The 26,981-nt window shown below is 40.6% G+C and overlaps 1 protein-coding gene across 1 annotated transcript; it reads right to left on the bottom strand.

Annotated features, from left to right (window-relative positions):
- Positions 1-3,100: 3,100 nt before the first annotated feature.
- Positions 3,101-26,959, bottom strand: LOC138960310 (inhibitor of nuclear factor kappa-B kinase subunit alpha-like). Its single transcript, XM_070332158.1, has 20 exons — positions 26,837-26,959; positions 24,903-25,019; positions 22,476-22,691; positions 21,560-21,718; positions 20,457-20,546; positions 20,065-20,189; positions 19,513-19,620; positions 18,114-18,258; positions 15,231-15,422; positions 12,991-13,116; positions 12,473-12,564; positions 11,914-12,015; positions 10,751-10,800; positions 9,328-9,392; positions 8,854-8,966; positions 8,293-8,342; positions 7,964-8,069; positions 7,129-7,273; positions 5,893-6,089; positions 3,101-5,027 (listed from the first exon to the last, which is right to left on the bottom strand). Exons 2-20 carry the CDS (start codon positions 25,005-25,007, stop codon positions 4,766-4,768), a joined length of 2,448 nt encoding a protein of 815 aa, XP_070188259.1. The 5' UTR covers positions 25,008-25,019; positions 26,837-26,959; the 3' UTR covers positions 3,101-4,765.
- Between the last annotated feature and the right edge of the window lie 22 nt (positions 26,960-26,981).

Here is a 26,981-nt window from a genome sequence, read left to right as displayed (position 1 = left end):
ATGTATATATTTTTTTTCTTCAAAAAAGCAAATATTGGTACATTTTTGTACTAAAAACTCTGATTCTAAAAACAGAATTTAATGGCAAACTTGGAGCTCAGATGACACCAGATTGCACCATCTGGGTTCTTTGGAGAATTTTTTTTTCCGGGGGAGCATGCCCCCGGACACCCCTAGTAAGGCTAGGCGCTTTGCGCCGTCGACTTGACGCTTTGCGTCTTCAGTTATAAATGTTCCGCCTTTTTTACAAAGTTCAATTCCTATGCCTGAAGGATACCGTCTGTGAGTCTACACATAAAGTCGGCCCTGCCCGGATTCCAAATCTGCGACCCTAGAATCACAAGTCCAGTGCAATTGTTAGGACAGTGGAACCCCCCTATTAAGACCAAGAAAAGTCTGAGAAAATCAGGTCTTAAAAAGGAGGGAGTCTTAAAATCGAGGTAAATTTACAGAGGTTATGAACAGAAAGTCTGAAAAAACAGAGTTGTAAAAGGGAGGGAGTCTTAAAATGGGGGGTCTCAAAAGGTGGGTTCCACTTGTCAGAAAAAATAACTGAACTCCTTGACAGTCCAAATGAATAAATGTTTTAATTTGAATCGTGTGCCTGTGGTGTGTTCGAATGAATGTATAGTAACATTGACGTAACATTAGCACAGAAACGTAATTATGCCAGACGAATTGTTCTTCTTTATCAATCCACATACTACAAGAAGAACTGGGTAAAGTTTTCCTAATCGATATTGTCGAAAACAATGCATTATCATTCATGAAAAAAATAAGTTCATTGAGTATATGTAGCTTAGGCAACTTCAACATTTTTGAGGCCAGTCGTAGTAACAACAACCTTACAAAGGGACTAGAGCGCTAACCTTAGAATGGAACGGAGCGTAACAGGCTTTTTAGCATCGTGCTGTCAACTGTATCGGTATATTCCCTGAAAGCTTCAAGGAGCGTTAATCCATCATCTGGTGTCATCTAAACAAAAACCAACTGTATGGGTATATTCCCTGAAAGCTTCAAGGAGCGTTAATCCATCATCTGGTGTCATCTAAACAAAAACCAACTGTATGGGTATATTCCCTAAAAGCTTCAAGGAGCGTTAATCCATCATCTGGTGTCATCTAAACAAAAACCAACTGTATCGGTATATTCCCTAAAAGCTTCAAGGAGCGTTAATCCATCATCTGGTGTCATCTAAACAAAAACCAACTGTATGGGTATATTCCCTAAAAGCTTCAAGGAGCGTTAATCCATCATCTCGTGTCATCTAAACAAAAACCAACTGTATGGGTATATTCCCTAAAAGCTTCAAGGAGCGTTAATCCATCATCTGGTGTCATCTAAACAAAAACCAACTGTATGGGTATATTCCCTGAAAGCTTCAAGGAGCGTTAATCCATCATCTGGTGTCATCTAAACAAAAACCAACTGTATGGGTATATTCCCTGAAAGCTTCAAGGAGCGTTAATCCATCATCTGGTGTCATCTAAACAAAAACCAACTGTATGGGTATATTCCCTGAAAGCTTCAAGGAGCGTTAATCCATCATCTGGTGTCATCTAAACAAAAACCAACTGTATGGGTATATTCCCTGAAAGCTTCAAGGAGCGTTAATCCATCATCTGGTGTCATCTAAACAAAAACCAACTGTATGGGTATATTCCCTGAAAGCTTCAAGGAGCGTTAATCCATCATCTGGTGTCATCTAAACAAAAACCAACTGTATGGGTATATTCCCTGAAAGCTTCAAGGAGCGTTAATCCATCATCTGGTGTCATCTAAACAAAAACCAACTGGGACGGGGTTGGTTTTTTTTCCTTTTAATACTATCTTCAGTCATCTTCCTCACTTATCACTATCTAACGTCGTAATCGCTTACCATGAGAATCTACGTGATACGACGTGAAACCTTGTAACCAGAGTCAACCGTTCCTGTCACTCGACATCGAAGGACGAAGATAGGCACATCATCATCACTCATCGAACTTGAGGCACTACAAACTGTGACATATCTACGCTATATTACCGTCATTCCTAGCATGATCAACTTGGAAAACCATCTCATAAATATTGCGACTATTCTATATTAAATGTAAAATAGTGAGCAATGTTTGCTTTTAGTGTGTAAAAGCACGTGGGTGGGTTTTTTCTAGCGTAAGATCACATACCCATACCCCATGCTGCGACACACTGTACATGTACTGTACATATACCAAGCAGACAAATAATTCACTGATCTACTTTGACGTATTTCACCAACACTACGCGAAATTCCTTGTGCTTTAAATGTTTTTTAATGTCACTTGGCTCAATAAATACTGTATTCTGTATTCTGTATGCCTAATAGATTCCTGGGGGAACATAGAGCTGCAGACTAATAATACAGTTAAAGTTGTATTCATCCAGGCGTTGGTTCATGGAGAATAGTGGTTGCTTTATCATTATTCTGAAAGAGTAGGCATGTGAGGCGTTTTAACCAGATTGATTTCTGAACAGTGAACACCCTAAACATTTTAACAAGCAACAAAAAAAGCAATTTTCAAAGGACTTCCCCACCATAAGCACAGATGACACCCATCGGTTGATGAAAGATCTGCCCATTCATGCTAGGTTGCCCTCAGTGAGAGAGCTTGGTCATCATGGCAGGACACACACACACACACACACACACACACACACACACAGGGAGAAAGCTGAGATGATGAAAAGGAACCACTTACAACTTTGTTAAATCCGCAATGCAGAAGCTGACCAGATTTCATTGCTTGACATTTGTATTATGAGTTCACAGATTTAATGAGGACAAGTACATAAGATACCCGTTTTAGTCTAAGCACTGGCAGCCTTGAGTGCAACCAAAGCAATCCTGCAAGTTTTCGGATATTTAATTCAAATTTTCTGCACTGGTGGATTGTGAAGCTGTTCTCCAAAGATGCAAAGAAATGTACAGTTCTCTCGGACTTCAACCCTAAATGTTGATCAACCGTTTCTCTACAATCTTAAACACAAGATTTCATCTCATATTCTTACAGCAACCTATCATTTCTAATCCAATCACATGCAGTCAGAAAATTATCTTTCAGACTTGGCAATACAGCCATTCTACTTTGGCCACCATAATTATTCATCTCATCCGAGTTGATACAAAAAACAAGACGCGTAAAGGCGAAAATACAACATTTAGTCAAGTAGCTGTCGAACTCACGGAATGAAACTGAACGCAATGCAATTTTTCAGCAAGACCGTATGTACTCGTAGCATCGTCAGTCCACCGCTCATGCTCATGGCAAAGGCAGTGAAATTGACAAGAAGAGCGGTTTAGTAGTTGCGCTGAGAAGGATAGCACGCTTTTCTGTACCTCTCTTCGTTTTAACTTTCTGACCGTGTTTTTAATCCAAACATATCATATCTATATGTTTTTGGAATCAGGAACCGACAAGGAATAAGATGAAAGTGTTTTTAAATTGATTTGGAAAATTTAATTTTGATAATAATTTTTATATTTTTAATTTTCAGAGCTTGTTTTTAATCCAAATATAACATATTTATATGTTTTTGGAATCAGAAAATGATGGAGAATAAGATAAACGTAAATTTGGATCGTTTTATAATTATTTTCTTTTTTTACAATTTTCAGATTTTTAATGACCAAAGTCATTAATTAATTTTTAAGCCACCACGCTGAAATGCAATACCGAAGTCCGGGCTTCGTCGAAGACTACTTGACCAAAATTTCAACCAATTTGGTTGAAAAATGAGAGCGTGACAGTGCCGCCTCAACTTTCACGAAAAGCCGGATATGACGTCATCAAAGACATTTATCGAAAAAAAGAAAAAAACGTTCGGGGATATCAATCCCAGGAACTCTCATGTAAAATTTCATAAAGATCGGTCCAGTAGTTTGGTCTGAATCGCTCTACACGCACGCACACACGCACGCACACACACATACACACACACACACACACATGCACCACGACCCTCGTTTCGATTCCCCCTCTATGTTAAAACATTTAGTCAAAACTTGACTAAATGTAAAAACCAGCCCACTATCGGACCTCAACAATCATTATCACAGAACCTGGCAAAGAATAACATTCACAGACTCACCGAGGTAACGAAAACAAAAAGGCAAGAGATGTCAAGGGCAGACAATCAGTCAAGAGATGTCAAGGGCTGACAATCAGAGCAGAGTAACCTTTTCGTTCACAGAACAGGTTTAAAACACATGTGTGTTGATAACAGAAACAGGAAAATCATGCACTCCCACACAGTAAGCCGAAGTTGTTCGGATGAAAAAGACTTTGTAAAAATGAGCTTCAGTCTGACTCTTGATTCAAACACTGCTCTTTTACAAAACTCTAATTATACCCTCAAAGCTTTCTCTGCGTTAGCTCGATTCAGTAGAGATAGTTCACACCATACTGCTGGGCTGTAGATGAAGTTATAGTGAAATAAATAACCTGTTGTCCGTGACAGGCTGCATTTGAAGAAACGCAGATGATAAGAATGCTCTGTGTTCTGCTACGCAATACTCCGTCAATTCTTTTTCTTCATGCACTCACAGCCAGAATGGTTAATTTCATTGCTAGATGGCACGACACAAATCCACACACACACACACACACACACACGCATGCACGAACTCGGGTATGCATGCACACACACACACACACACACACTTACCCATCCAAACACACACACAAACACACACACACACAGTCAGTCATTCATTCATTCACACCTCTCAATCAATCAGCCACTGCTAGCCATTTTCGTTGGATGATGTGATGCCATTTGTCCTATTATTCACATCAAGCATGTTGTCCCCACGGGAACCAGCCCCATGGTTGACTTGAGGTGAAGAAGGTGTGGAGAATTTTTGAGAAGCAGTGTGCGTTGGGGTAGAGGAAGGTGACTCTCCTGCTTGCATAGGGGTGTGGGGTAAACTCAGCTCATCCATGGTGGAAATGACTGAGATGTAATCGTCCTGCTCCCTCATCATGCTCGACATCATTTCCCTCATCCTGCACACAGACAGGCGTGTTAGATGAAAACAGCACAACCGTAAACAGTCATCCTGCACACAGACAGGCGTGTTAGATGAAAACAGCACAACCGTAAACAGTCATCCTGCACACAGACAGGCGTGTTAGATGAAAACAGCACAACCGTAAACAGTCATCCTGCACACAGACAGGCGTGTTAGATGAAAACAGCACAACCGTAAACAGTCGTTCTGCTTTCATTTTATGAAAAAACTGTACAATAATTGATACCATCCTTCAGACTTGAAAATTTTCTCAGAAGCAATCAGTAAATTTTCTCAAAATGTAATCACAACGACAATCCAATATGACGGGGGTAAACATGAAACACAAGATTATTGCAAAGCTTCAAAAGCCTGCTTTTAGACCAGAAAAAATGATAAAGAAATTACGGGATAGTGAAATTAAAGAACACACGATTTTTTGCCTAGCTTCAAAGAACTGCTTTTACACAAAATAAAATATTAAAGTAATTACAGGAATTTCACTCTCCATTTAAGTAACGCACATTGGTGTCATCAACAAAAAGAACTACTAGCAAATACTGAGTATCAAGTTATTTACAAACAATACAGTGAGCTCAGAATTTCGAAGTCTGGGTAAAGATTAGAAAGGCTGGAACAGGAGGAAGGACATTTTTTCAACATCATCTATTCAACTGCACTATTTAAAAAAAATGTATTTAACAGATAAGTAATGGAAAGGATGAGTGCAGAAGAAGCATTAAAACAAAAACCCTTATGATCATCTATTCAACTGCCTTTTTCTTCTTAACAGAGCGGTAGCGCACAATAGAGTAGAGGGGTATGGGCGAAGCTGCACTTTTCAAGCTTCCTACCATTACCTTCTGTTCTCCATCCGGGCGTCCTCAATGATTTTGAATGACATGAGACTGCCTGAGCCGTGGTCAGAGGGAACGGAGGACAGGCTGACAGGACCGACGGGGGTGTTGCTGCCCTGGCTGTTGCTGCCTTGGCTGTTGTTGCTCAAGTTGCTGCTGCGTGAGTTGGACCTCGGCAAACCTGGCCTCACCTGTTTCAGCTGTATGCAAAAAAAAGGTTATGCATTTGGTTATATTGAGATTGTGGATCTTCAGCTGTATGCAAAAAAAAGGTTATGCATTTGGTTATATTGAGATTGTGGATCTTCAGCTGTATGCACAAAAAAGGTTATGCATTTGGTTATATTGAGATTGTGGATCTTCAGCTGTATGCAAAAAAAAAAGGTTATGCATTTGGTTATATTGAGATTGTGGATCTTCAGCTGTATGCACAAAAAAGGTTATGGATTTGGTTATATTGAGATTGTGGATCTTCAGCTGTATGCAAAAAAAAGGTTATGCATTTGGTTATATTGAGATTGTGGATCTTCAGCTGTATGCACAAAAAAGGTTATGCATTTGGTTATATTGAGATTGTGGATCTTCAGCTGTATGCACAAAAAAGGTTATGCATTTGGTTATATTGAGATTGTGGATCTTCAGCTGTTCCCACAATAAAACGATTGTAGGTGTACATGGAACATGTAACAAATTTGATTAGTTCACCTCAAATGGGAATTCTTCTGGGAGTAAAATATCATAAACACAGTGAAGAATCAGGCGTCATTAATTGAAGAAAGTCTAAAGAAGTCAGCCGTCTAATTGTTCTATAGACAACCACTCAAAGCAAAATGGGTCACTTCAATTGATGAACCGTAGTTCAACTTTCCTCTGCTTCATCAACAGCCGACTGGTAACCTACTCATACACAGATTAAACCCTTTTGACACACACACACACACCTAAATTTAAGACCTTGCTTATTTTTATATTTTTCTTTTCATACCTTTACTACTCCCCCCTTTTTAAGACCATATTTTCTCAGATTTTTTTAAATGGAGTTTCACTGTAGTACCAGTCTCAAAAAACAACAACATTCTCTGTAAAAAACAACAACATTCTCTGTAAAAAACAACAACATTCTCTGTAAAAAACAACAACATTACATTCTCTGTAAAAAACAACAACATTCTCTGTAAAAAACAACAACATTCTCTGTAAAAAACAACAACATTCTCTGTAAAAAACAAAAAGACTTACAGCCACTTTCACCAACATCCAGATGTCTTGCTGCCTTCTCTGCTGGTGTGCTGCGAGCTGTCGCCCGGCTGCAGAGATCTCTTCAATACAGCGCTCCAGTTCTGGAATAATCACTTGCAGATCCTGACGACACTCCATAACCTTGCTGTAATGCACAAATCATCATACGAACACTGAAAATCATAACTCAGAAAAAAGGCTCCTCTTTCCATTAATGTGCCTAGGGAAGGCCTTAGTGGTCAAAATGTCGCTGTTGTTTCTTACGTCTTCTTCGTTCCCACGTGAGTATAGTGTTTTTTGGTCTTTTTATTTATCGCTCTCACGTGCAGTCATCATAGTCCTGCTTAAGAAAAAAGGACTAAAAAAAAAAGAAGCAGGAGATACCTTCTTATGTAAAATGTACATAAAGTAAATGGAGTAAGAACATAATCAACTGGTGACCACAGAAAATGATCAAATAAAAATACAACTCGCTAAAGAATTCTTTGCCCATGCCATTTTCAGCTTCAGTTGCACCTGTCCATAATGACAACCCAAGGGACCAATCAAAAGTGCTTGTTAACTTATAGACAGGTCATTACTTGGGAAAGGGTAAAAAAAGAAACAAAAAACTTGTCTGGGTTTTGGGGTAGTCGTTGTGGGAAGGTTGTCGCTTTGGACAGGTGGGCACAAGGGCAGCTACGACTGTACAAATAACAATCCATGCTCCATAGCCGATTAAATTCTTGTTCTTGTTCTTGACATTTACGCATCTTACAACCTCTCTTCACAGCCTACTAAACAATATGAAAAACAGGACTGATGGACAGATATAAAATATCTGCAGAAAACTTACCCCAGGTGGATGTAAAGATCTGCAAGTGCTTTATCCAGACACAGCACACTTTTGACCACTAGCTGTACCATGGGGTTGTGGTCTGTCAGAGCGCTGGACCGATGTTCTGCAAGGAGAAAAACACTCATGAACAATGATGCAGACAAAAGTGTTCGATGTGTTTTCTGCCAAACACAAGTCGAAATCTTAACATCTATACGCTCCTGAACTAGCTAGACAGAGTGGTTCAATCCAGCTGTCATTGTACACAACTTGATAAATACACTCCTCAAACTCATTAATGCAAAAATTCTGCATAAACTGAACAAAGTACAATGTATTTTTCTTACCTTTTGGTGTTTGTCTCAACTCATGGAACAGCTGCTTTGCCCTCTCTTCACTGAAAACATAAGAGCAGACACTGTTAAGTCACACCAAACCCAGCAATCTTTTTCACCGCTTGAATACAATTATAGTTTATATCAGAAGGAGCACATTGTTCAAATAGCAGGCGAAAGAATACAATGTACAACAGAAGTTGAACATTTGTAGAGATGATAGTTACTGGTAGCTGCACATCTTGACAACCACAGATGCCAACTACCTGAGAACGAAAGGTTCTGAGCTACTCAGGGAGAGCAAGCAAAGTCGCTATGTCAATTCTAAATGTTTCCTTACATGGCTACATCACTTTCATGATTTCTTGATGTTTTCAGATGCATGTTTGTTTCATTCCTGTCAATTAGCTACATTGCAGGCACTGTCATGGTACAGCTTGGGGAGGAGGGGCGGGGGATAAGTCAAATATTTTAAATATTGTATTTTTCACAGACAGACAGGCAGATAGATAGACACACAAGGCAGATAGACAGACAAAACATGAAACATTTTAAAAAACACTTGAGACTGACCACTCTGTGAGAGTGTCGTTCTGGCGTGCCTTGCCGAAGGGGCTTTTCTGCAGCTCCACAATCTTTGTTGTAACTGCTCCTGACTTGGTCTCCAGCTGGCTTGCACGGTCTTTCTGAAAGCAGAAAAACCACTGAAATAAAGCATCTGCTTCAAAATTTGATTCTGAAAACGCCTTATCAAAACTGATTTTGTTTTAAACTAAAGATAGTCTGCCTGCAGTGGATGTACAATTGAGGATGCATCTTGAGCGTATCTTTGAAGAAATGAGATAAGTCTGTGCACTCGAAAGACCGCTGGGTCGATATATCTGTGAACGTAACGTTTTGTTTTGTCAATAATTAAACGTTCCAACAACATACCTTTCTTGGTTTTTTATTCTGAATTTTGGAACGTTGGCCGTCTCTTTGTTTTTGGATTCCTGTCTGAGCATCACAGCTCTTTTACTAAGTGTCAGCCTTTTTTGAACATCTTACCAGCTGCATGAATTTTTCTATATCCTCTCCCATGCGTGTCCACCTGCTGAACATTCTCTCTGAAGCTGAAAAAGACAAATGTTTAATTTAAGCACACCTGTCTTGAAGTTTAAATTAAAAAAATAAAAAACTCAAATTAGAAAATATTCACTGTGAACCATAAATTAAAGGACAAATACTTTGCACCACAAATGGTAAATACGCATGCAAAGCAAATCTAAACCAAGAAGGCCTGAATCGTAGTAATCTACAAATGGTCTGATCAACCCCTTCATATGAATAGCGCACTACAGGCCAATCCGGATAAGACGAAATTGAAGGGACCGAATTGTTATTGTGTCCTATCCGAAATTTCGACTTGGTCATAGTACTAAACTTACGTCACATTACTGACGCATGGGTGACGACATGAACAAAAAAGAACAAAACAAAAGAACAAACGAACAAGAAGCAAGCTGACTGAAACGTCACTCGTGAATTACGTCACTCACCTAATTTTCTCAGCGATCTCAAAATCTGTCACTTCTCTACTGCCCAATCATCCCCCTCTCGCCCACTTTGAGAAGGACTCAGGACTACCACCAATCAAGGCCAGACACATTGGCTAGACAGCTACCCCCCTCCACCTCACTTGACCGTGTCATCACCCCTCCAGTGCCACGAGCCGCTGGCGATTGCATCAGCAGTCAAAATAGCAACCACCCACCCCCCCCCCCCCTCCCTCCTCTTTGCGCTATTCACTTCACCCCCTCTCTTATCTTATCCTGCGCTGACCAATCCTTCAGAGACTTTCACATGTTGTAAAACAGTTTCCTCTCAGATAAAAACTCGGTCATTGACCCCGGGTAAGAAGGTCAGTGTCTGGACAGGCAGCTGTGTTCAGATTACAAGTACTGAATGAGAGGCAACCCACAATTTGAATTCTCGTCACTTCATTCTCCAACCATAAGAACACACACAAACACACACTGTGTGTACCACTCGCCCCTCCTTACTCCTCGCCCCCTCCTAACTTCAGTTCATACTTTATTGCTGCACTCAGCAAAGGGCTTGTGATTGCATAATGCGTAATGATCGAGGCGTGCTGACTGACCAGTCGGTGTGGCGTCCGTGTAGAGAAGAAGGGAATAAGGTTACACAATGCGCTAGTGTGAGACGCCAAGTTTCGTGTTTCGAGTTGCTGTAGTAAATATAGAGTAAACTTTGTCTTTGGGACTGACTTTCTGTTGTGTGCTATCCGTCTTTCGACTTACGTAAGAGAAATCCCATTTCGAGCTCAGGGTACTTTGTACACATAGATAAAGAGGGATAATTCCGGACCAGATTTTTTTTTGTGCTAAGCGAATTTTTGACTTAACCGTTTGTGAGTTAGCTGGATTTGCCTGTACTAAAAAGAGGAATTAGTGATGAACGTGAAACTTACTGACTCCACCTACTGCTTGCTCACTGTACTGCTGAATGTCAAACTCCAAGCTGAAACAGACAAAACACATAATAATACAGTTTTAAGTTGCTTCCTTTCCTTTATGCACCTGCTTCAGTCTTTGAACTCCAATTAAAATGTAACACTTAATGCAACTCAAAGTAAGAGTCTGACATTTAAAATGGCCTAACTGGTTCCCTTGAATACCAACTTTAAAGAGAAAACCTTGCGAGACAGGTGAGCTTAACTGCCCGTTCACACATATGCACCAATGATGTAAATAATTAACTAATTCACATGGTTTTAGGTTTACGTTCAGGCAAGATAGCACTCTTTTCTATTTGGGAGGCCTGGCCTATTCAGTTGGGAACTTAAAACTAATACGTTATAAGTCAAAATTCGTAACTAGCGTGTTCGTTTTAAGTGGGTTCGACTGTATTTAGAAACAACAACAACAACAACAAAAAACACAACAAATTGACTGCTGGTGACATACAATTTTAAAGACAAGAGATCGTCACTCACTATGACAAAGACAACGTAACTGTTCAATTTTCACCTTTACTCCAGAAAAAAGGAGTTTAGAATATAGGAAACCAGCACCAAGCATAAAACAAGTCTCAACAGGGTGATACAGGCCATTTATGCTACATATCACTGCTAACACCTCTGTGCACCTCATAACCATGCATAGTCTCACCTCATAACCATGCATAGTCTCACCTCATAACCATGCATAGTCTCACCTCATAACCATGCATAGTCTCACCTCATAACCATGCATAGTCTCACCTCATAACCATGCATAGTCTCATCTCATAACCATGCATAGTCTCACCTCATAACCATGCATAGTCTCACCTCATAACCATGCATAGTCTCACCTCATAACCATGCATAGTCTCACCTCATAAACCATGCATAATCTCACCTCATAACCATGCATAGTCTCACCTCATAACCATGCATAGTCTCACCTCATAACCATGCATAGTCTCACCTCATAAACCATGCATAATCTCACCTCATAACCATGCATAGTCTCACCTCATAACCATGCATAGTCTCACCTCATAACCATGCATAGTCTCACCTCATAAACCATGCATAATCTCACCTCATAACCATGCATAGTCTCACCTCATAACCATGCATAGTCTCACCTTTGTTTGAAGTGGTCTTTGCGAGCCATCAGCTTCTCCAGTTCATTCATCATTTTGGTCTTCAGCTTGGCAAACTTGGAGTTGATTCTCAGCAAGTTCAGCCTGTTTAACACAACATCAAAAATTATAGATAAATACACATTTAAACCAACTCAAAATGAAGCAAAATGAATTTGAAGATCAATGTGTCAGATGCCACTTTCAAGGACTTTATACATTTCATTATTCCTCCTATTGTGTTCTTTCACATGGAAATTGTGCATACAATTAGTGCCCCAAAGACCCTGATCCTATTTTTATCTCTCTTTCAGATGATATTTGTTTGCACTTTGAGTAAAGCAAACAGGTTTACAAAAAATTACTATGCAAGAACTTTGCTGCCAGCATTCCTCACAATTGTAATGAAGATCCCTGGACATCTCAGCCAAACACCTTGGCGTTCCATAAACAAAATGTGTTCCTATTTTCTGCCCTGTGGAAATCTGTACACATTTTTCCCTTAATGACAAACATCAGATGTTGTAACAGAGAAAGGAACCCGAGGAATCAAACTACTCACATGGCAGCTCTCTGACTGAGGATGAGTCGCTTGAAATCTTTGTTTTGTAGCTGCAGGAAGAAGACGGCTTGGGCCCAGGCTACTCGCTGCTCCTGTGTTGCAAAATGATTCCATAATTATTAAAATCGGATCACATTCCTCCCCCTTTCTTCTTCTCTCAGCTTTCTGTCCCCCTCCCATGTCCAAACTGCTTACTTACTATACAATAAGGCAGCACTAAAAGTCCACAAAATGGGGCACTCGCCTTTGGCTAGTACTTCTCATAATTTACTTGCCAGAGAGCAAATTTTACTCGCAAAACCAACCATTTGAATCAGCAACTTGACTCGCCTTTGGCAAGTAGATTAACATTTTTACTCGCCATTTACAGATTTCTACTCGCCATGGCGAGTTAAATACTCGCCACTTTCAGGTCTGTAGGGTCAAATTTCTTACAACTTTCTTTTAAATCTCTGGGCTGAAATCACAATGATAATTTGTTCACTAAGCTCAACATGTCCGTCGAAAGAATGACTAACATTGAAGGGAAGCAGTGTCCTGGGTTCCTTGACGATGCACTGCAACATCTGTGGCAGATTGCGTCTGCGGTGACTGTTGGGTGCTGCCCCCTTTCTGAACAGAAACACCACCCACTCTTCTGCACTCTGAAAACAACAAAAACACATGTACATATCTTTTTTTTTTTTTTAGTAATGTTGCAAAGGTAAACTGCCTCAGAAAATAGAACAGCAAATTGTCGACAAAAGATTGGAAAGTAATGAAGCACAACTTGTGGACAAAAGTGGTGATCATGCAGTCCTTCTTGAACATCAGCAGGAGAGTCCATTTTTATACAACAGCAAGTTATGTTCAGTCAGGAACTTTGACAGGTTAAGACTTGGGGGGGGGGGGGGGGGGGGGGGCTTAGGAAACACAGATTAAAGAAACATACAACATCTACCAAAGTAGTACAGCAGTCCCTGCAATGTACGGCCCCCGGCGTGAGCGGACACCTGACATGTACGGACACATTTGCTCGGCACAGAGTGTTTTCCTTCTATATTTTCCCCCCCTTAAACGGACACCTGCAAAACGTGGACGCGGACACTCATTTTCGGTCCCAACAGCAGGTCATACCTCCAATGTACGGACAGACCATCGTCAAATTTTCACCACAACAAAATCGATAACAGAGCAGTCCGGCTCTTGGTACAAAGATCACAGCCGCAATGGCGTGATGACAGTCACTGATAACTTGAGTGCACGTGTACCCATCAGGAGGGGGGGGGGGGGGGGGGGTAGTTTTGGTCAGGAGTGGAGTACATGCGAAGATGCCAACATGAAACTGCACTGTGCTCTTTATTCTTGTCTGTTGGACGTAAACAACAGAAACCACAGTCGATGAAGGTCCTGAGCGAAAGAGAGTGAAAAACCGGCCACAGTTCTCAGCATCGTGTGTCTGTGTGTAACCTCTTTCATTGACAAGATACTCTTGTTTCCCCTCAGCCTTGACAGGCTGTTGCCTAATCTGTGAACCCTTCAGTTGTCTTGCTTTGTCAAATGTTACGACACAGTCAACTGGTTTTGCTCTGAGTGAACAGTGCAGCTGGCCTCTCTGGCCACAGCCCCAAACAGTAGATGGCTGGAGGGAGTGAGAGAGAGGGAGGGGAGGGGGGGTGGAGGGGTAGCTGGCTAAACTCTGTTGGGTGTCCGGTGTCACTGCATGTCAGCAGGAAGAGCATTGGAGATAAATAGAGAGGTGTACTCTTCCACACAATTTCCAAGCATCAGTTGTCACGGCTTGGGGGAGGCATTAGTGAGGGAGAGTGGGAGCTGTGTTCTGCCATGCCACATGATCGGCATGCAGTCAATAAAGCCAGACAAGAAGAAAATAAATTACATGATTATGACATGCAGCTCTATCTGCTGCTATTTATTCAAACTGGTTTTCAAGCTTATTCTTGCAAAGCATCTGCACACGCTCCTCTGTGCTGTGTTTGTGTGGCTGCTTTCATATGTCAGTGCATGGTGAGTGTGTTCATTGCCTTGAGGATTTATTTTATCTCTTCTTTTCAACACTTTTCATACAAATCATTTTTACAGAACGTTTAAAGAAGTATTAGAAGTTTATTGCTATTGTTTAGTAGCCACAAGAAGTGATTAGCATAGACTCAATCCTGTTGTTTGTGTGTCTCTGTGTGAGTGTATGGGGGAGGGGGTGGTGTGGTCACCCCTCCCGTGACCGGACACCTGCAATGTACGGACAGTTTTGCTATGGCCCAAGGGTGTCCGTTCATGAGAGGGACTGCTGTAGCACCAAAGCTGCGGAACGTAGTACCCTGTTGTACCGTGTCTCACTGTGCTCTATTGAACAGTCAGGCATGGGAATTGAAAAAAGTAAAAAGGGCTGAACATTTGTAAGTAAACTAGCTTAAAGTCGACAGCGCAAAGCGCCTAGCCTGACTAGGGGGATTCTGGGGGCATGCCCCCCCCCCCCCCCCAAAAATAAAATCTCCAAAGAACCCAAATTGTGCAATTTGGTGTCATCTGAGCTCCAAGTTTGCCATAAAATTCAGTTTTCAGAACCATTTTTGCCTCCCCCACTTATTTTTTCGGCGGACACTGAAGCTTTTTCGGCGGAACAACAAAAAAAAATCGGCGGAAATTTGCCTTTCGGCGGACAATTCCCATGCCTGACAGTTCTGTAGTGTTAGTCAATCTGAACAAAGCCCAGCAGAGAAATGTTTTAAATACACAAGACAACTAGTAGATAACTCACAGGTTCAGACCAGCATTGCATTGCAGGATTTTTGAGGTCAGGAGAAACGCCACTGGCCAGCAGAAGATCCTGTTCGGCCACTGGGATCTTGGTCTCCAGCTCCAAACAGTTCTGAATTTGTGCCATGGAGTCATCAGCCTTCAGGGGGTAGGCCAGAAGCTGGTTTGATGCCACATTTAGCACGTGCACAACCTGTCAATCAATGAACAGCAGCATTAATATTCTATTCATAACAACAACATAAGAAGTGATATATATATACTTACAAAACCAGCATCATCTCACTTTCTCTGCAATTATACTACACCTATGTGACCCTCCACCATGGAATGAGTCAGATGTCACCTCGCGCAGTTATGCCCTAGGCCTAATATACGTCCGCGGTGTGTCAGGTATCAGTGTGAGGGTCACCTTAGTCACAGGCTTATAACTCGAAAAGTGTTCGCTCTTTTCTACAATGGGTTTCACCACTGGATAGAGCATAACAAACTCTTTAAGAAAATGTAAAAATATAAAAATCATGCAAAGGTGACATGCGACTCATTCCGTGGTGGAGGGTCACATATACGTACAGCTTGATCTGATGCAATCATCCTCAAGAACTCAATATCATAGTTATTCCCAATCATTTTTACACCAGGGTTCACATTGTGATCAACAATTTTCATGTAGCAATTGTTCAGCAAATTATATCTAGTTTATATCCAGTTACCGTATTTGACGGATTACAAGACACCGTTTTATAAGCCGCACCCCCAACTTTTTAACAAAAAATTGGGACGAGCCACGTATAGGCCGCGTCACTATATTAGCCGCCATCAAAAAAAATATAATCAGATCGTGTCAATCAATCAAAACAACAAGGCAAACGAAAGTACGGTATTTGGCGAAATCGGCTCCGAGAATAAACAAGTGAAACAAAGAAGAAAAGTGAAAACATTTGAAGAAAAATATCACACACACACAATTTGTAACCAACACACACATGTAGTCTCGCCCGAAATAAGCTTTTTTGGGATGATTTACGACTTTTGCGCACATTTCGAGCGGACGAAAACACAACATGGCGGCTCTCGCTCCTCCAACTATCGCAAGACACAAAAAAACGAAATCTCGCGCGAGCAAGATCTTGATACATCCGGTGTTTCTCTGTACGCTATCTTGTCACGACGACTTGTTGACAAACGAAGATTCGCGAAAGAAAGAGAAAAGCGCCGAGTCTTGAGTAGAGAGCTAATAAAGTACCGGTAATCGCTAATCGAGCGAAATGAAAATCCGCGGCGACTTCCATTAGGTGAATGCTATTCAAGTTTAGGTAACGTTTTAGCCACATCTTTTTATAAGCCGCAATGCGATTTTTTTTTTTAAAAGTCGCGGCTTGTAGCTAGCTTTAGTCCATCAAATGTTCTACATTCCCAGGAATGCATAGATTTTATCTTCAAAGACCCATGGGTCTTTTCAGGCAGAGCACTCACAGATTTGCTTCCACTTCACTGCTGCCAAGCATATGTGAGCCTGCATGGGAAAACCGGGCTAAAATTAATGGGAAAATTTTTACTTTTTACTTTTTGAAATGATATGAAACTTCAGACTTTGACAAATATTTTACAAAAAACAGAATTGATCCAACTGTGATAGTTTTTTCACAGTGCTGTTTTCAAATACACAGGCGAAATCCTTTTGGGATGATGAAGTCGGATGATCAATAAAGCGATTTAGCAGTAAATCTGAAGATTGATAATTTGATCCCTTCTGACCTATTTCCATTGTAGCCAAAAATAGATTGCTGCGTCTTTAGCCGGGTTTTCCCATGCAGGCTCACATATGTATACAATGGAAACACCTTTCAAGACCTAAAATAATCACTCTGTCATATGTATACAATGGAAACACCTTTCAAGACCTAAAATAATCACTCTGTCATATGTATACAATGGAAACACCTTTCAAGACCTAAAATAATCACTCTGTCATATGTATACAATGGAAACACCTTTCAAAACCTCAAATAATCACTCTGTCATATGTATACAATGGAAACACCTTTCAAAACCTCAAATAATCACTCTGTCATATGTATACAATGGAAACACCTTTCAAGACCTAAAATAATCACTCTGTCATATGTATACAATGGAAACACCTTTCAAAACCTAAAATAATCACTCTGTCATATGTATACAATGGAAACGCCTTTCAAGACCTCAAATAATCACTCTGTCATATGTATACAATGGAAACACCTTTCAAGACCTCAAATAATCACTCTGTCATATGTATACAATGGAAACACCTTTCAAGACCTAAAATAATCACTCTGTCATATGTATACAATGGAAACACCTTTCAAAACCTCAAATAATCACTCTGTCATATGTATACAATGCAAACACCTTTCAAAACCTAAAATAATCACTCTGTCATATGTATACAATGCAAACACCTTTCAAAACCTAAAATAATCACTCTGTCATATGTATACAATGGAAACACTCTTCAAGACCTAATATAATCTGAGAGAATCAGGTATTAGAAAGGAGAGTGTCTTGAAATGGAGATAACTTTACACAGGTTTTCAACAAAAACTTTTCAAAAGCAAAGTCTTAAAAAGGGGGGGCGGGGGGGAGAGAGATCTTTAAACTGGGGTGGGAGTCTTAAAAAGGGGGTTCTGCTGTACATAAGCAGAAACAAAACCAACTGCAGTAAGAACCAGCACACACCAGTCAGTAAATACAAATAAACAAACAAAAAACCAAGCAAAACTATCATCCGAACACATATTCCTGCATGCGAGCACAGTATGCTTAGCATTGATGCATATGCTGCTAAAACCTCAAGGAGAAGTACAATGTAACAGCATTCTGATAACTGCAGTGCATTCACCTTGGTGTTAAGAATCTGTTCCAACAAAAGGAAGCACTTGGGTCTGACAGCGCTACCGTCAATCTGCACCATTCCCCCGCCGCGCTGTTTGGGGTCCCAGCGAAGCATCAGCCGCAGCCACTGCTCAAGGTATGACGTCATGGGGCTGCAACAATCCAAATGAGAGAACTACATTTTTGTTTCCTTTTATTTTGTTTTAAATGCTGCTAAGTGTATATTTACTCCCTGAAAGAGATTCTCTGATTAATTTACCGTACTTTCCGGGTCATAAGGCGCGACTGTTTTCCTCGAGTTTGACCCCTGCGTCTTGTATAACGAAGCGCCTAATCCGTGTATGAAATACGAAAAAAATCAAAGAGACCACCTGAGTACCAGTCAAACAACTTGTGATAATGCATGTTTCAGCTACTAGGTACTACCCTGGCCAAGTTTCCTCTCAAGACATCAAAGAGACCGCCCCATAGGTTAAACTCGGTCACTGACCCCGGTGCAGGAAGTGTTTCCTCTCTCGAATCTATGACAGGGGAACCAACTCTCATAGCAAAAACTGGGTCATTGACCCCTGGGAAGAAGGTCAGTGTCTAAACAAGGCAACCCAGCTATCACAATGGACCTGCCTTTGATCTCGCCGCACACACAGAGCACACATATTTCCACTCTGTATTCTTCCTTTGATGTGCAGCTTATTTTCATTCTTCGACCGTTTGTTACCGGTATACTTTTTTAATTTTGGTGCGCCCTATCGGCCCTCTGCGCCCAATGGGTGACTGGATTACAATTTTGTTTAAAAAGAAGGGGGTGCGCCTTATGCGCTGTAGCGCCTTGTAACCCGGAAAATACGGTAAGCTAATGATCAGAAAACAACAAAAAAACACTACAAAATCTCACCAAAAACTCAAAGCAGTGTATACTTGAAATCTGATAAACTTAAGCTAGTAAAAGTGAGATCACTGCCGTTTTCTCACGTTGTTGCTGTTTAGCTCTGGTTTACTTACATATTCTGAACATGTTTCAGGAAAACTGAGACATTCCATGTCGCCACAAATGCTACTATGTTTGGGAAGGAGTCCCTCATGAAAAATCTAATGTGATCTAACAAATGGAAGGTAAACAGGGATAAGGGGACATCAGTCTGCTACACACTAGCACTGTGCTGTGCACACTTGCATATGACGCTACACAAAAAAATGCTGACTCCACTGAAAAAAAACCACCCTGGGACTAACTTGTCTGCTAAACTGTTGAATATGGAAAATATGATTTTTACAACAACAACAAAATGTGTATGGAAAATATGGTTGACTTCTGTAAAAACTCAGTTTTCAAAAGGGTTTAGAAAAGAAAGATTCAAAAACACAAAGTTATTTACAAGCAGATAAGCATGAACATGGAAACCTACATGCAGAGGTGAAAAGGTGGTGGCAGATTTTTGGAGAATTTCACATTACTGTCTGGATCAATCCAGGCACAGATATCATCGGGGGATTTCGCACACACTTCTCTGTGCCTGAAAAATACACAATCAATCAATGAAGCATCAAGGTAAACACAGTATCAAAGAACTGTGTGTTGGCAACACAATTCTGTCAAGTGAAAATGAAATACTCATTTGCATCTGACTAAGTTCCAGCAAAGATTAAAAGGCACTATTACAAAAACAAACAAAAAACAATTGTTTATCGAACACAAAGTTTATTGGTACAGGAAAACAAAACCATGATTTGCATCTCACTCTCTCTCTCTCCCAGCTGAAACACATGTACACACATACACAAGCTGAGAGAGAGAGAGAGAGAGAGAGAGAGAGAGAGAGAGAGAGAGAGAGAGAGAGAGAGAGAGAGAGAGAGAGGAAGAGAGAGAGACAGAGAGAGACACACACACACACACACACACACACATGCACACACTGTTCATTAACAAAGAATAAATCACTTAATTCTCAGCTGCTTACCACTGAACTGGAGGATACGTTGGCAGGAAGGGACGAACACCCGTGATGCATTCATAAATCACTGTGCCAAATGACCAGTAGTCCACAGTTTGAGAATACTGCCTACTGGCAAACAGCTCGGGAGCCTGAAAGTACACCATTTCGCTTAGAAACAGAGAACATATCAGCCTCTTCCACTAAACTTTAGTGTGCAATTAATACAATTTTTGCTGCAAGTCTATTGGAAACAAACTTTGACAAACATCATGTTATCTTGCTTTTTAGCGCGGCAAAAATTATTGTTAAACACACCAAACCAAATAAAACGGAAATTTCATAATCTATGTTAAACCATGAGCAAAATATTTGCACACATATCTAGCAAGACATTGCTCAGTGTATTCACCACTCACCAGATACTGCAGTGTGCCAACAAAGGATGTGCATACACTGCCCTGGTCTAGTTCCTTGGCGTAGCCCAGATCAATCAGCTTAAACACAATCTGCAACATACCAATGTTATTGTTAATCACGACATGTTCTTCGGGAAATAAGTTTACATAGTCATTTACAGCGAGCCCACGCATGCCTTTTCACACCCCGCCTCGGGGCGGGGATGTAGCTCAGTCGGTAGCGCGCTGGATTTGTATCCAGTTGGCCGCTGTCAGCGTCAGTTCGTCCCCACGTTCGGCGAGAGATTTATTTCTTAGAGTCAACTTTGTGTGCAGACTCTCCTCGGTGTCCGAACACCCCCGTGTGTACACGCAAGCACAAGACCAAGTGCGCACGAAAAAGATCCTGTAATCCATGTCAGAGTTCGGTAGGTTATAGAAACACTAAAATACCCAGCATGCTTCCTCCGAAAGCGGCGTATGGCTGCCTAAATGGCGGGGTAAAAACGGTCATACATGTGGGAGTTTCAGCCCATGAACGAACAAACAAACACCCCGCCTCTAATTCTTAAGAAGTGTGAGAGGAAACAACACTCACAATAGCCTTATTCATACTTTTTCTTTTGCTTTGCAAACATCTTAGAATATAAAGGTTCCAGTCTCACAGAAAGTGAGAAACCTCGGCGTACAGCTGCTAGGCGCTTGTCCAAAAAAGGCTTCAATACAAGAAAAGAGAGAGAGAGAGAGAGAGAGAGAGAGAGAGAGAGAGAGAGAGAGAGAGAGAGAGAGAGAGAGAGAGAGAGAGAGAGAGAGAGAGAGAGAGAGAGAGAGAGAGAGAGAGAGAGAGAGATCAAATGAAATCAAATTTTACGAGAGTTGTGACTTAAGCATTACAAATTAGCTTTTTTTCGCTACAAGCCCTCGCCAAGGGAGCTAGAGGACTACTCCAAAAACATATATACCCGGACATTCTCAGAAAAAAAAGAGAAAAAGAGAGAGAGAGAGAGTGAGAGAGAGACTGACAGAGACAGAGAGAGGAGACCGAGAAGAGAGAGACCAAGAGAAAGAAAAGCCAGAGAGACAGACAGCCAGGAACAGCAAAGACTAAAAACTAAAGGTCATACCACATCATCCACTTGCTGCAGCACTATGTTTTCAGGCTTGAGGTCTCTGTGAATGATGCGTTTACTGTGAAGGTATTCTAGAGCGGATGCTACATCATGTATCAAACAGCGAATGTCATATTCCTGCATCCCACAGCAATTCTCAGCCTGGTTGAGCGCCTGTCAAAAACATAGTACAAAACCTGTATTTTTTTGTCAAGAAAATCATAATATTATACTGAAATGACCAGACAATATTTTACTATCACAAACCAAAATTTCTCTGAACATTTGCAAACAAAGTACATGTAGTTAGTACACAAAGAGTCACTTCTAACATCACAACAACGTAGTTAAAGTAAAGTGAGATATCGTATCCTTTTTTGGCATGTCTGTAAGGGGGACTGAAAAATAAGAATTTTTTGTTTAAACAATTACAACACTGCAGAATTTCTCAATGAAAATTGTGAGTATTGTTGTTCTTTAATCCACCAACTTTTTTTCTGTGAACTTCCTCTTTGTACTTAGCAATTACTAAATTAGCCTCCAAAATACATGAGTGGTTAAAGTTTAGAAAAACATTAGTGAAGCTGACAGTGACACAACAGTAAATGTTGTCTGAGAGTTGATTACCTCATCACCGCTACCTCATCCCCCCCCCCCCCCCCCCAACCCCCCCCCCCCCCCCCCCCCCCCCAGATCAGCAGCCAGTTCTTAACGACTGTACAGTAAAACCTCTCTTATAATATCCTCAATTACAAGACTCCCTCTATTATATATATATATCAATATCTCAAGACATTTTGTTCATGGTCTCCGACCTACAATTTTCTCAGAGTGTAAAACAGAGGTTTCACTGTACCAGCTGTGTTTCCAACTGAGTAAAACTTTACCAGCAAGAACATTGTAGACTTTTACACAATGAGCCCGTACTAACCTTTCGCAAATCTCCCCTAGAGCAGTATTCCATGGCGAGCAATGGCAGTTCATTACTGGGTCCTCTCAGCTCTTCCGGGACTTCAAGGGCCATCACCACATTGTCGTGCTGCAGACGACGCATGATGTCCACCTCCAGCTGCCAGCGATGACGGTGTTTGGGCGTCATCTCGTTCTGCAAGCGACATTTTTTCAGCGCCAAGTGATCACCGGTTTCCTGTGAAACAGAGTTGAATCAAACAGTCTGTCAAATCCAAAATCAAACAGTCTGTCAAATCCAAAATCAAACAGTCTGTCAAATCCAAAAACAAACAGTCTGTCAAATCCAAAATCAAACAGTCTGTCAAATCCAAAATCAAACAGTCTGTCAAATCCAAAATCAAACAGTCTGTCAAATCCAAAATCAAACAGTCTGTCAAGTCCAAAATCAAACAGTTTGTCAAATCCAAAATCAAACAGTCTGTCAAATCCAAAATCAAACAGTCTGTCAAATCCAAAATCAAACAGTGTGTCAAATCCAAAATCAAACAGTCTGTCAAATCCAAAATCAAACAGTCTGTCAAATCCAAAATCAAACAGTCTGTCAAGTCCAAAATCAAACAGTCTGTCAAGTCCAAAATCAAACAGTCTGTCAAATCCAAAATCAAACAGTCTGTCAAATCCAAAATCAAACAGTCTGTCAAATCCAAAATCAAACAGTCTGTCAAATCCAAAATCAAACAGTCTGTCAAATCCAAAAACAGTCTGTCAAATCCAAAATCAAACAGTCTGTCAAATCCAAAATCAAACAGACTGCCAACGTTCCAAAATTCTGAATAAAAAAACAAGAAAGGTAGGTTGTTTGGAACGTTTGTTATTGACAAAACAATACATTCACAGATATTTCGACGCAACGGTCTTTTAAGTGAACAGACCCTCGTCTGGAAGCCGAGCGAATGAATAAAATAAACAAGAAAGGTATTATTCATTCGCTCGGCTTCCTGACGAGTGGACGTGTTCTTCGTGATTTGTTTACCCCTTCTCACACCCACTGTAGTTACCGTCTGATCAAAGCACACATACCTCATGAGTGAGCGCGTCATACCTTTTTGAACAGGGGAGAGAAATCTGTAAATTCTCGTGATCTTTCACTGAGGCGATCATTTCGTAAACATTATTCGCGATGATCTGTAAGGCAGGGAGGGGGAGCAGGGGGCAGGGTTAGTGTGTGTGTGTGGGGGGGGGGGGGGGGGGCGGCGGGATGATAGCGGGCGGGGGGTAACCCTTGAGAATGACACGGGAGAGTTACCTCCCTTCCGTGGGTGACAAAGCATGACTTACCTCCCTTGCACTATATAGACTGTATTGGTAGATGGGGAGGGTAATTATCCGAGGAAGGAAACAATGTCTGGAGAAACTAAAACCCAGGTGCACATTTGTGGGTCCAGGGCAGTGTGCATGCAAAATATCTTGTGCTTATCTTTTGCCATCTCTGAGGTATGGCGACCACAGACAGACAGACACACACACACACACACACACAGACAGACAGACAGACACTCTCTTTTATTTATATGTATAGATCATGTACACTATAAATTAGCACAAAGAACAAACAAAGAAGAAAAAACCTAAATGGACAAATATATATATATAATATAATTATATATAGAGAATACTACAGTACATGGCTTGCTGTGTCGTACCAGATTTACACGAGTTGTTTTTTTAAATATTGAACTATTGAACTGCGAGCGAAAGCGAGCTGTTCACTATTTGAAAAAGCAACTCGTGTAAATCTGGTACGACACAGCAAGCCATGTAGTATTCTGTTTATCCTACATACTTTACTTACGTGTATTTGACTGAAAATGTCTTGCAGTCGAGGCAGCTAAATTGAAGATGCTTGTTTTGGAACCTCGATTTCTTCTAAAGCCTCGTGCAATCTATTACGTCAAAGCAAAGAAACGTCACTCTGAAAGTGTGGCGTGACGTGTTAGTTCTAAAGATTCATCAAGGGTAATTAGCGAGCGCAATTTTTGTTTCTATAATGACGTTTGTCTCGGTGACTTTGGCATCATAAGCTGTGGAAACACAGATCCCTGCCAGACTTGCTTGATATGACCTCATTTACATGATATACACACGTGTGATTTGAACGATTATAATTACGTATGTAGGATAAAGAGAGAGACAGCATCTGGGGGTGAGGCTGGGGGTAAATGTTCAAAAGCAAAGAACACTCTTCAACCCGTGGATAATGCTTCTGGGATTTATTTGCATGTCACTGGGTTTTCTCTCTCTTGTGTTTTTGTGTGTGTTGAAAATTGAGCTTATTGTATACCTCATAGGAAGTGAAGATGAAACAAAAACTCTTTAATTCAACTGAACAGAACAAATCTTAACACTGCTTCTGTTCACAATGTTTCACCTACATGACCACACTGACCTCATTCCTCCACAAAACCACGGTGCCAAAACCGCCAGATCCTATGATTTTGTCCTCTATCCATGGTCCTCGTCGCACTGGTGGCTGGTGGTGACTCATATACATCTTATCAGTTATCTGCAACAACAAAACAAGATGGAAATGATTCACTCAGTTAGAACACAAAGAGATCAACAGACAGTTGACAGTGTTTACTGCACTGCTATCATGGTCACTGGTGTATGAACTGACATACATGTCTAGTGTTATACCTAGACACAAAGGACAATAGGTCAGTTGGACCTGGCTTCTATTAAAAACATATGAGTCAAATTGTCTTGTCTACAAAATGTTGTTGTATTAGAAGACATCCTACGGGTCAAAGGAATCGGACATTTGACAGGCCTGGCCGGAGTATGAACAATGCATCAGATCAAGTATGTGTAAAAGACCGAAGACTGAGGCGTGGGGATAACACTCACTCACTCACGGCAGCATGTCATATCACACAGTATACAGAATGTGAATTATGTGTCCTTTTTTTCCCTAATGTTATCAGACTGAGACTGGTTGAGTAAAATTACTGTTGATGGTATTCATGTGTGAAAGTCTTAAAATTTTACCTCTTTCAAATTTAAACTAAAATTTGGTGGGGGATGCCTATTTTTGTTTGTTTCCATGTCCAGTAGTGCAGTGTTGTTCCCAGGCCTCGGTCATTGACGCATACATTTCTGATCTAACGCATTGGTCTGACCCCTGCCCACTCAACTGTCAAATAGTTTTGACATTTAGGAAGTTTTCTGATAATCAATTTTCTTACTAAGCAGACGGAGCCAGGACATTTGGACGTGTTAAAATACCCAAAAAAACAAGTAAACGAGTGCAGAAAACGCAATGAAAGCGAAAGCGCCCGAGTCGCACACTTATTTCCCTGTCAAGTAGGTTTAATTTGTACACATTAGAAAAAAAAGTTTTAAAAAAAAAAGTGATTGCCTACCTTCCTACCCTATTTTTTTTGGCTATGTTACCGTAACCACACCTATTATTTTTTTTGGCCTTATAACAGAAATCAACTGAATTACATTTACAGTTTCAAAGAATACCCACATATCCATGAGACTGAGATTTGCTTATACTGTAACTCTAACTGCTATTACTGTGTGCTTGCTTCTTATGTGATGCCTGAAAGTGAAACAGAAAGCTTATGTTGAATGAATCACTGAAACAGAAAGTCCTGTTCTTTTGACTTATAGAACGTACTTTATAATGAAGAATTAATAATAATACTAGTTAGGGCTATTGTAATAACCATAATTAAAACAATATAATTCTGCTGACTTTCTTTTTTATACAATTCTTTGAATAGCTGACTGTTCATTTCATGAATACTGTGTGTGATTAGTGTGATTCATGTTCCTGACTGAGGCAATTTAAGTGACCTTACAAGTAACACACACAGGTTTGGTACAACTACATTTAGTGTTTGGTAACCCTTATAAAGATGTCAACCATTATAATTATATAGTTCATACTCCTCAAATTATTGATGTGTTCAGCTGTGTACCGAATTTCTGGCCGGCAATAACCAAATACTGAAACAACGATGTCTGGTCATGGTATAACCATGAGCAACTTGATGTAGGTATTATTATGCACAGGTCTGTACTGAATTTACTGATTTACAATTTTTTTTATACTGAAGAGGATCTCGAGAGTTCAACAGTAGCAAGTACTTGGTTTACTTTTCAGCTATCCACCCTCTAATTCCAAACTGAAACACAACTTGTTCTGTCTGAAATAAAATCCTGAAGTTGGCTTGTGTTGAGAACAACGTTATTGAAATAAATCCACTTTGACTTTTGGTTTGGCTGAAGAAGCAACCGAAACAAACAAGTTAACGCCACATATTTGATGACAATTGATGGTATTCTAGTCATAGTATTCACTGACTGTACCTTTTATGTTTTACGAATGCAACAGCCATCAGAGGTAGTGTGGAATCCCCTCAAAATTTTGTTGTTATTGTTGTTTCAAGATTAGGGTAAGCCCATGCACAGGAAACTACAAGTATAGCCTCGTTTTCGGCGTAATCTAATTTTA

This window comes from Littorina saxatilis, linkage group LG2, assembly GCF_037325665.1.
Source record: "Littorina saxatilis isolate snail1 linkage group LG2, US_GU_Lsax_2.0, whole genome shotgun sequence".
NCBI classification, from domain to species: Eukaryota; Metazoa; Mollusca; class Gastropoda; order Littorinimorpha; family Littorinidae; genus Littorina; species Littorina saxatilis.
The sequence above is the reverse complement of the archived record's forward strand: the minus strand, read 5'-3'. Positions and strand labels throughout refer to the sequence as shown.